The sequence below is a fragment of the Palaemon carinicauda genome, chromosome 1 (genome assembly GCF_036898095.1).
Source record: "Palaemon carinicauda isolate YSFRI2023 chromosome 1, ASM3689809v2, whole genome shotgun sequence".
NCBI classification, from domain to species: Eukaryota; Metazoa; Arthropoda; class Malacostraca; order Decapoda; family Palaemonidae; genus Palaemon; species Palaemon carinicauda.
The window spans coordinates 248,847,549-248,860,048 of NC_090725.1; the positions used below are offsets into that span (position 1 = coordinate 248,847,549).

Consider the following 12,500-nt stretch of genomic DNA (forward strand, 5'->3'; position numbering starts at 1 on the left):
GAGAGAGAGAGAGAGAGGAGAATGGTCTTATATATATCCACTTAACTGTTAGAAACACTGTAAATATTAGGAGTAATATTGCATAAAACTGTAATGACCCATGATTATGAGATAACGACTTATTCTCCCCTAGTCTTTGCTCCCTCATGTTGGATTTTATTTTATTGTCCTCCTACCACCTATATCTGAAGCCCCCCTCCCCCTCTTAACACAGGTACGCGACTGATCTTATTCTACATAATATAAGAAAACATTTAAAAATCACATGTAAAAGAGGAGTTGCAATCGGTTATAAATATTACAATATAATATGCTATACTAAATTATAAAATTCGAATAAATGTGAGAGCTTAATTAGGAAAAAAAATAAAATATCTACATTTTAATCTTTGATAAGATTACGCAATGTACCAGAATACTAAAAAAAATCAATGGCGACACGAGTAGCAACGCATAAACTACTTTTAAATAACACCTTTGTCGCATTAGCACAAGGCAACTGGCACACAAATAATCGAGGTACCACCGAAGGTCATCCATATTCAGGAGCCTTGTGACATTTCGGAAATAGGTAATATTAAACACTGTTGAATTGTTGACGGTACCTTATGTGGATGGCATTTGATGTAATACACATAAACATACAAAAATTGTATTACATATACTGTATATGTGTGTATACATATATGTGCATATATACACACATTATATTATGAGGTTTATGGATGACTACCGTCCAAGTAGTAGCTAGACTAGAATTTCTTTATCATTTCTAGTCAAAAGACAACAGGTATAGTCGTCAACAATGTATGTGTATGTATACATGTATATATGTGTGTGCATATATATATATATATATATATATATATATATATATATATATATATATATATATGTATATATATATATATATGTATATATATATATATATATATATATATATATATATATATTCGTTTTCCATATAATTTTCTTAATTTTCTTTTTTGCATTAAACATCTTTCTATATGGAAAGCGGAGACGTGTGTTTTTGAACAACGTAAGTAAAGTAATTCTGAACATTATGTTGCATAACACAGATACAAAGCATCATTGACCCAATAAGAAATAAATATTCCCCTGAAATATCAATAACTGCGCCTTCTTAACAGAAAAGAACGATGCAGGAAGAGACCCATCTTCAACTGGCTGCCATCCCCACCCCCACACTATCGTGATGTCAACGCCCTATCCCTCCATCTCTTCATTACTAAAGATAAAAAACCCGAGAAAATAAAAGAAAAAATAGCAGCACATAAAATGAGAACCGTCACTCATGCATAAATAATGATGATTTCACCAGACACGTAAAATAATATTACTGAAGAAAATGATGTGAGATGTGGATAGCAAAGAACCAAAATGAGAAATACGCAAAATCTAAGCAAGAAAAAAATATCAAAACAGAAAGGCCCGATAACATCAGTAAGAAACCATAAAATACTGCAAAAATCAATAAGAAAAAAATGAAGTAATCGGCACAGAAGCTATCTAATATGTCCTTCCTCCGTATATAGCCGAGGGAGAGGATCAATACGTTGACCTTATATTATACAGAATCATGAAGGAGACTCGGTAGCAACCGAGGCAGTCTAGGAGTAATCTCGATGACTTATCTAATATATATATATATATATATATATATATATTTATATATATATATATATATATATATATATATAATATAGATTGATGGATTGTACAAGATGAATAGTATATAAATACACAATGTATACTTATGATTTTGACTGAATAGGTCTGGACATACATGAAGAGGTACGTAAGTGTAAGGAAATACACACACACACATATATATATATATATATATAGAGAGAGAGAGAGAGAGAGAGAGAGAGAGAGAGAGAGAGAGAGAGAGAGAGAGAGAGAGAGAGAGAGAGAGAGCACTATCAGATAAAGAATAAGAAACAGGAATTTACCAAGCGATGTGGGAACTGCTGATGTGCGCTGACTGAACTAGGGATGTAGGAACCTGACAGGTGATTGGAAGCCACAAGAGACGAAGGACTCTTTTCTCGCCTACCGTGGTGGGAACATTGGTAGAAAGGCCATGTACAAAAAATAAAAATAAAAAACATTGCAAGAGCACCTCGCTCTACAAGATAAGGATGAGGAGAACTGTCCTTGATACTTTAAAAAAAACGAAGCATCTGAAATACGAGGCAAATATTCCATCAAATGTCATAACAAAACATACATACATATATACATACATACATACATACATACACACACAAACTCAGGACATGTCTGAGGCCTTTATCCTGCAGTGGACTGGAAACAGGTGCATTTGTTTAAATAGCAGGTGCATGTGTTTATATGTGTGTGTATTTGTTCAAGCTTAGATCAAGTTTCAGATCTTGGGATAACAGACGGGACATGTCACACGGAACTCAATGAATGATTTTTAAGGAGTGTTAACTATCAAAAGAGTTATATAATTTAGACATGACTGAAGCAACTTAAGCATCCGTACACTGGAGACCTTGAAATATAGCTTCACACAAATCGAGAAACTGGAAGGAGACGTTAGACAAAAATAGGAATTTTCGTCTTAATTAACTAATTCTATAAAGATATGTTCACAAAATCATATACAATAAAGCAAGACAGAATCATTCTAAAGAGACTAAAGAGAAAGATTGATGAAAAGCTGAGAGATGGACAAGCAGGATTTCGGAAGGTAGAAGATGTACTGACCAAATTTTCATTTCAAGACATGCTGTACAGCATACAACATGAGCTTAGCAAGAGCTAAGTTTATATCAATGGAGTCCTATCAAATGAATTTACAGTGAACAGTGGAGTACTTCAAGGAAATGTGTTGTCTCCCTATATTGTTTATCCTCCTCATGGATTTTTTAAGTGCATAGAACAGTCGGGGATAGTGGAGAGGGATTTACCTGGATTGGTAACAAGAAATTAGCTGACCTAGAGTATGCTGATAATGTTGTTTTTATTAGCAAAACGCCACTGGACTTCCAAAACTTGCTTACCAGAATGCATGAAATATCACATGAGGTTGAGCTTAAGATAAATAGAAGAAAGACAGAGATGATGAGAATGGAATATGCACTGGAAAATTCATAAAATTTGTAAGAAATTAGTGTATTTCCAAAATTCGGATTTATATAATTCCTTAGCGATAAAATGTATATAATACGAATCCAAATGTTATGAGTAGTATAGATTAAATTTATTGATGAATCAAACTCGAATTACAAATTATACATTATGCAGGAGATTAAATGAATATGAAGATAATCCCAAGGTAGTAAAAGGTGAATGACTATGCACCACAAAACTTGGAAAATGTTGATGGATAATCTAGGCAGAGATATCACAAAAGCAGGGAGTCAGATTACTAGATACCGTTCACCAAAAGGATGAATAAACTAGAAAAGCACACAGAGTGTTGACCTCTGTCACGGCAGCTTATTTTTCGACCTTTTGCTCGACCTTGAACTTGATCTTTAGCCTATGACTTTCAAAATTGAATCACTTCCACGTCTCAACATGATAATTAATCACTGAAAGTTTCACTACTCTATGAGGAAAATTATTGCCTCGAAGTTGTTCGCAAACAAACAGACAAACATGGGAGAAAACATAACCTACTTCCAACTTCATTGGCGTAGGTAATAACTGAAGGTATTTGTTGGATGGTCAAAAAATTAAGATAGTCATGAGACATTTCCAGAACGAAACATTAACCAAGATATAGTAAACCAAAAGACGTACAGTAATAATAGACCGGAAATTTAGATAAAATGCAGGTCACTATTGCAGTAAAGCATTGCGGGCAAATTTTAATAAATTCGCAAAAGCAGCGTACTTTATGTACATTATATTTATAATATACATGACTTTAAATTCAATGTTTTTTTATATTAACGTCTGGTGAACATAAGATTAAAGGTGAAAAGGGAATTTTGTCTTGGCCTCCTGATATAATAAATTAAAATAATGCGTGCTACTCTAAAAATAATCTAATAGTTTCTACTGCCCAATGAACTGCATGCATAGGAATACAATAATTATAATTTAAAATACAATTTATCATAGCTTTGCATGTTACCAGGAAAATTATCTTCGTTGATTTATATTGGCCGAATTTTCTTAATGCTAGAGATTTTACTCTCCTACTAACTTCAATCCAGATGTTAATATTCCGTTTTTGTCACCTTTCTTTCTCAACTATACTCCATGTAAATGAAAAGCGGTGTAGTTTTCTCATAAACCACATATCTATTGTTTTATGAACTAGGTGTATGAATTTATAAATTAGGTGAATGAATCATTCACCTTGTTCATAAAACAACCACACCGCCTTGTCATATGACCATCATTCATCAAAGCCATCTTTCATTGGATGTTGCACTTAGTTTCTAATAAATACAGACGAAAAGTATTATTTATTGATTGATTTCTACAGACCTTTCACCATTTAAACAGTGGTTCCTTGAAAAGAAACATTTCTGTCACTAATACTCACCAACACTATCTAAAACCACGAGTAGACCTACATAGGAAATTCATCATCACTTCAAACCCCCTACACATACTGCACGGCTGCGATTTTGAGAACCACATTCCTACTTCCTCGATATTAAATAGGCGTTTCTTTCCAGACTCCTTTCCTTTTTTAGGGAACTCTATCCGCGCTTTCTATGTTCTCCTTCCTCTTACCAACCACGAAATTGACACACTTTCACCAATCTATCGTCTTTCACTTTCTCCATATGACTAAAATGTCATAATTATAAGATCTATGCTAACGCTTTATCACATATATATTGCGTGGGAAAGAGGGAAATAAACAAATCGCGGAAATTCCAACTAAAACATACAATAAGAAAGTAACTGGGTGACGACCAAACTAACTCGGCTGTGGGATAAAACCGAGACAGTCCTTCTGATGAGACAAAAAGTGTCGTTTAAAAGAATAAAACGATGGATGGCTGAGAGAAAAATCAAACGATAAAAACCACTTTGTCACATATTGTCGTTCTCTGATTAAAGCCACTTTGTCACACATTGTCATTCTCTAATAAAAACCACTCTGACACATTCACATTCTCATTCTCTACAACATTGAGGGAAGACATGCGATGAATGGGTTCAAGACGAACGGTCGAAAAACATCTAAAAATGACTCCCAGGAGAGCAACAAAGACTGGCGAGACAGGAATTTAGTAAAAGCGGCCTCAAGTGACACTTGCATCATATGCCATTGCAGCAAAATTATTTAAACAACAGAAGTGGGATAATTTCATTCGTAATTCTTGTTTTAATCCTTAACATCAATAAAAAAAAAAAAAAAAAAAAAAAAAAAAAAAAAAAAAAAAAACCACAGAAAAGACTGGTTCTTCAATTAGCCACCAATTCACAATTTGTTTTACGTGATTACGAATCCACGAATAAGGTCAAAATGAATACGCACGAAGTTATCTAATTTTATATAATTGCAACAGTACTTTAAGAACCTTTTTCAAACTCCGGTCAGGGCAGAAGTGCGGAAATAGAACTTGGCAATAACTTAAAAACCATATTTTGCCTTTAGCAACCATGCATTAATCAGTACAGAGCATTGAGCTAATAACCTCACCCCAAAACAACTAACCAATAACCATATATATATATATATATATATATATATATATATATATATATATATATATATATATATATATATATATTTATATATATATATATATATATTTATATACGTATTATACAATTAATATCACATAACATTTATCATCCTCATCATCATCATTTCCTCCTAAGCCTATTGACGCAAAGGGCCTTGGTTAGATTTCGCCAGTCGTCTCAATCTTGAGCTTTTAAATCAATACTCCCCCCATTCAGCATCTCCTACTTCACACTTCACCGACCTTAATATGCATTTATAAATACATATTTGTTAGCGTTTCCAGAAAGGCATAATAGGACCCCTTTTGCAGTCCTTCCATGTCTTGGCCCCATCACTACAGTCATTATGGGCAGGGAGGGAGGGAAGAGGGACATCACATGGACGATAAACTTCCGGATAACGTGACTGCATAAACTCGACCGGATATAATTGGCTACCCGGCAATTGATAGGGAACATACCTTTCCATGATTAGTGTTATTAGAGCTGCTCGTTTGTTTATTTGTTCTGGTCTACAGTAATACATTTTCTGATTGCGACGTTGCTGTGGTCGTTGTACGCTACAGGCGAATCGTAGAAGTTAATAAGAAACTGCTTCGTATAAATAATTACTAGTAAAAGGAGTGGATAAAGCATACACAGTTCATTTATCTATTTCTTTACATATGAGCAAAATAATAGAATTATGACAAATACATACATGCAAACAATTTATTCAAGATTTTATTACTCTCGATACTTATATGTTATATATATATATATATATATATATATATATATATATATATATATATATATATATATTATATATATATACAATTAATCTACGAAAATCAACACTAAAACGCCATAAAAACACTTTACATCGAGGAACTAAGTATTTGTACATACAGCTATAGAAATCTGAAAACGTTAACGGATCTCTTAATGAAAATTATAATCTCTTTGGTAACGTGAACCAAGCAGTGTTTGGTTAGTTTTTACTTTAATAATTATATATATATATATATATATATATATATATATATATATATATATATATATATATATATATATATATATATTATATATATATATATATCTATATATATATATTATATATATATATATATATATATATATATATATATATATATATATATATATTATTGTATTAACATCATTACTGTGTTTGTGTATTGTTACTTAACATGTTTGTCCATATAATGAAATTTATTCAGTATCCTTTGTGTACAAGTTATATACTAGCTATTCTTCTGAAGGTATTAAACTGAATTTTTACTTATCGTCTAAGCGAGTTTTATCAAGGATACATCAGCGCCTGTTAATCTTTCAAAAGATTGGAGTATTTTATATGTTATTTTCCCCCACAGTGTCTGAAGAAACTTTTCAGATGAGTCTCTCTTCCTCAGTTTGTAGATAAAAAAGTAAAAGTGAAAGTGAAAAAGAGACAAAAGACCCAGTAAGAGAGAATAAGAGAGGAGAGAGAGGCTGTCAAGTAAATGTCGGAAGAAATGACTGAAACCCCCAAAGCGGCGGCGCTGATTTGAAGAAAACGAACAGTCATCAGGGGATACTCAAGGAGATAACAGAGGTGGCGGGGTGTCGCGGGACGACAAAGCACAGGCGGTGAAAAAGCTGAATTATTATGTACCCGGCCTGGGCGTGGGGGATTCGTCCTCATCCCCCTGAAGCTACGACTTCTCCAGCTACGAGGGCGACGACGCCCACGACGACTAAGGAGAAGATAAAGACGACAACCTACCCATCCTTCCCCTATCTACAGTTGCCTCCCCTCACTCCTCCTTCGCCCTTACCTGCGGCCCCTCATGAGAACCAACCATCTCAGGTCTGTTCAGAGAAACACAGGGGCAGCCCCTCACCGTCACCACAACACATCCTATCGCAAGTCACATCTCCACACAATACCACACTCCTTTTATATGAAACTTGTAGACACTACTTAACACTAAGTCACTGCTGGTTAGGAGGAGTGCCTAAGCATTCTACAACTGCAGACTGGAAGGCAACCACTTTGCCACCTTGTGACAAAGTGTCAAGTGTTCATACGAAGAGGAACCACGGGAGTAGTATTGTGTACTTTATACAGGGCTGTAATATAGTTCAAATTATGTCTCCTACTCCTTCGTCTACTCCAGCTCCTTACTCTCCTGTTGGAGACTCAGTAATCCGCTCAAACTCACCACCATCATTTTATTTCGCCATTTCCTCCTCAGCCACCACCACTGCCCCTCCATCATCCACCTCCTCCTCCTCATCATCATCAGGTGGGAGCCCAAGTCCTCCTCTTGCCTCTGCTCCAGCTTTACCTGTTCATCGCCATAATCATCACTACGGAGGTCCTCTTTCCAAGGGCATGGAAGGGGAAGAGGTAAGAGGAGGAGGAGCCCTTCAAAGAAGTGCCCCTTGCAGCTGGAGGAAGGGACGCAAATGTAACAGTAGCACTCATTTTAGTAGTAGTTCCTCGGGTCAGAGTTTGCTCCTGCTGACGCTAGTGTGCCTCCTGCTGGCGGGAGGCACTCACGGCAGCGAACTACCTGACAGGGAATGTTGTGACAGTGTCCCACCGCCGCCACCCAACTACCACCACGCTACCTCTACGACAACAACCACAACCACTCCAACGCCCATGGCAGAGTTCAACGCATCCATCTCAATAAGTAAGTAGGGAAACTCATTTACAAAATTGATTTTTTGTATGCTTAAGTTTGTTTTCCATATTATTCTATATTAAAATAATGTTTCACGTGTTATTTTCATCTATTGATAAAGCACTAGCAATGAAAGGGGCATAATAAGCCTAGACCCAAGAAAAGTTATTCGCGTGTATTAAGTATTATTGGAAACAAATCAAATTTAACTCAATCCGTGATATAAAGTAAATGGCATTTATTTATTAATTTGACAAAGGCTATAAAACAAAAAAGATGCATGGTTAAAATAAAAGCCACATCAGTGTACGGAAAAAAAAAATTCCTGGTAAGAGTTCTGTAAATATAAACACCTCCTTCCAGTGAACAGGCTCATTTACACATGGAAAAAAAAAAGATTCTAAGTTACAAAGCCTCAAGTAAACATACCAAAACCACTTGTTGACATTTCTCAACCTTCCAAGTACAATGACCGCCTCAGAACATCTATTGCAAGATGCCAGCCTCTACTCAAACATCTGCAGCACCCAACTACAAATTCAGTTTTCTTGTTTTATAAACAAACAGATAAAAGAGGAATAGAAAAGGATAAAATAATATTTGGCTTCACTTTTACTCGTAGAACTTGACCTTGATAAGGTTTAAAAAGAAGTATGTGAATATTCAACATAATCTAGTAAAAATTAGTTAAATCATCCATATTATTTGTATTTACCCGAATCAATTCATAAATGTAAATGCTGAGCTACACTGGATGATAATAAAACAGATGGCAACAGATAAACAGGGTCCTGTAAGGACTGTCTAAATTTATAATCAAGAGTGGAAAAGAACACAGATGGCCAGGGTATAAGGGCATTTTATCACAATAAAGGAAAAAGGGTAATGATAATAGTAACAGGAAAGATTGGGATGAATTACATATTATATATATATATATATATATATATATATATATATATATATATATATATATATATATGAGAGAGAGAGAGAGAGAGAGAGAGAGAGAGAGAATAACCTATATTTTTTCACTCAGTTCAATATCAACTTTAATTGAGAGAGAGCAGACTGCATGTAAAAATAAAAAGGGAGAGTAAATAAAAAATCTCACGAATAAAAGATGGATACTTCAAAAGTCCTTCACCCGCCTTAAAAGTCGAAATGTGGTGAGCGAAGCGAAATTCGAATCCAGGAAAAAAAAAAAAAAAAAAAAAAGAGCTGAACTAGTACGAAGTCTTCTTCGGACATATACAAAGAGCAGAGAAACCGTAACGATTATTTTGCAGGAGAAGAATGGGTTGGCAAGTACAATAGTTATACTTTTGATTCCTTAATGAACTTCCAAGATAAAGACCGAGAAAGGGAAAAATAGCATGGAATATGGAAGAATATACGATTCGAAAGCAGCTCAGAGTAAATTAAGGTTAAAATTGGAAATGTGTTAGAAACACCATAAAAACAAAGTCGATATAGAATATTGACTGTGAAACAATACTTAAGAAATTTTAATATGAATCGCAAATGGAAATAAAACCCGTAAAAAATGGAGCTCCAAAAGAGAAGATATTTGAAACAACTTACATAAAGTTAAATTTAGCATAGCGAAGAATGAATGAATGTGGACAATGGAATGTTAAGTAATGCAATCCAAGTTGTCTCATTTTTTTAAAGCATTAGACATATAGACACGAGGGGGGAAATTTAACTTCAGAGAGAGAGAGAGAGAGAGAGAGAGAGAGAGAGAGAGAGAGAGAGAGAGAGAGAGAGAGAGAGAGAGAGAGAGAGAGTACTTAGCTAAATCTTACTCTGGATAAAGCTAGTATATTTTAAGGTCTATAAACGGGGCTTAAAACAGCATTTTTACAGAATAATGTGAAATAATCTTTACTTAACAGAATAGATGGTAGAAGTTCTTGCAATAATGGAATATTAAAATTCGGGCGTGATTATGTGCAAGAATACGTTAGGCTACAGGCTACAGCTGTATCCCAGGTATGCTTTACTTAAACTCCATGAGCTATGTCACAGTTGAATGGTTAAAGTTTAAAGGTAATTTCCTTATTTTTTTGTATGAAAGCTTCAACTTACAAAAGTGAAATGTATTTCACATATAATAATAATAATAATAATAATAATAATAATAATAATAATAATAATAATAATAATAATAATAATTTCTGCGTTCGATAAACTATAAAAAAGTAACAAAAACTACTTCCGGTTGACAACTTCCGTCGTGGAGGAGCTTGTCAATAATAATAATAATAATAATAATAATAATAATAATAATTTCTTCATTCGATAAACTATAAATAAGTAATAAAAACTACTTCCGGTTGACAACTTTCGTCGTGGAGGAGCTTATCAACAATCCGATAATAGGACGCAAAACAACAAAGGAAATTTGACGAATTGGCAATTAAGCTTAGCACTGACTCAAGTCTCCAATCTTACAACGTAAAAATGTCACGTTGTGACTTTTGCATCAATATTTCCAAGGTCACATCAAAAAAATTTCCGAATATTTTCAAACTCGACTCTGGATCCCGCATAGCTTGCTTTATTTAGGTTCTGATTACTATCATTCATCATTAATCCAATTTATCATTCATAAAGGAAATATTCAGTACGTCAATGATTCAAATCAAAATCGAATATATCAGTATTTTACGGCACTCACCATTTATAAAACGTAGCTTTTACAAAACCAAAATAAGGTACATTAATTTTCATTCACGAGGCCATATAATTTATATGGTTTCAAAAGTTGTAGAATTTGTTTATCTGGGGTTAAAATAATAACATTACATCATCGTCACGCTACCGGAGGTTAAAACCGGTAGATGGCACAGAACGATATTACAGCAAATCAAAGAATGGGGATAAACTATTATAATTAACACATACACACATGAGAGAGAGAGAGAGAGAGAGAGAGAGAGAGAGAGAGAGAGAGAGAGAGGAGAAATTATTAACAGAGGAACTTTTGCCTAGCTCCATGTTTTAACAATCCTATAATCTTCACAGCCACTAAATGACTCAAGGGATCAATACCATTTAAGAACTTTGATCTTTCGCTTTTTATGAAGCCAAACCTTCCAGAGTCTGCCATAAGTTTTTGCTTGCTTCAAACGGAAACAAGGCCTTGGAAAACCTCTATTTACCTTTAAATTAATCAAGATGTAACCTCAAATCTACTAACATGGTCATTATTCAATTAAAAGGTTAACATACTATGTTCCATTATTTTTTTATAGAATTCACCCAGGTCTTAATATTTCATACCAAAATTTCTCATTAAAAAAATAATCCTGGACACCTGTAACTTTTCTTTCATGTACAGTCTAAACTTAAAGTTGATGATAAACTTTTTCTTTTTTTTTTAGTAATATCATTAGCTTAAGAAAAACACAACATTCCGTATCAATAGGGCAGACACTGAACACCCCAGACGTTGATAAACTATTCAGTTCACTTAATCCTTGGATACCCACATTATGATGAGGAAAAATTACCAGAAATTTACAAAATAAGTCTGAACTTCAGACTGGTTACTCTATGGTTTCAAAGCCTAATAATGTATCTATTTAATTTCTTTAGGATGAAGTCCCGACCTTTCAAACTAAATAAACTATGATCAAAAACATTCTTTTTTTTTCGTATCTGGGTATCACTGACATATTGGTTACATATACCTAAATGAATATAATTCAAGTATTACGAAGTAATCTTTAAAGGTGTTTTATTATATGATGTATGTAATTCTACATCTATGACGTTATATGCTGAACACAATAGCGAACACTATTTTAAAAAGCATAAACCAAAACTTTAATAACATCATAACTCGGAAAAAATGAGCAACGATTGAAAACCCAAAAACAGTAATTTCGGATAAAAAAATTGTTAAAAAAAATATCTTGAAATGCAGTGAAACTCCAAAAGTCCTGCAACTTTGGCTAAAACAGGTCGCAAGATCCAAAGCCCCTAATAAACGTCAAGTGGACCCATGAAAAACCGCGTCTCCCATAATGACACGAAAGGTAATTAAGGCTCGGATCAAGAAACCCGTTGCCTCAGGACAAGTCCAATTCCAAGCTTGGAGACGCTTGG

The 12,500-nt window shown here is 34.1% G+C and overlaps 1 protein-coding gene across 3 annotated transcripts in view; it reads left to right on the forward strand.

Moving 5' to 3' along the window:
- LOC137654924 (uncharacterized) overlaps positions 1–12,500 on the forward strand; it is a 794,088-nt gene that overhangs the window by 510,244 nt on the left and 271,344 nt on the right. For 2 of the 3 annotated variants that reach the window (XM_068388824.1, XM_068388828.1), the window contains exon 1: positions 7,089–8,393. The exons of the other annotated variant lie outside the window; for it this stretch is intronic. In XM_068388824.1, coding sequence (XP_068244925.1) covers positions 7,361–8,393 — 1,033 coding nt within the window. In that variant the 5' untranslated portion in view covers positions 7,089–7,360. Of the gene's footprint in view, positions 1–7,088; positions 8,394–12,500 lie in introns of those variants that run through there. 3 annotated transcript variants of the gene reach the window in all.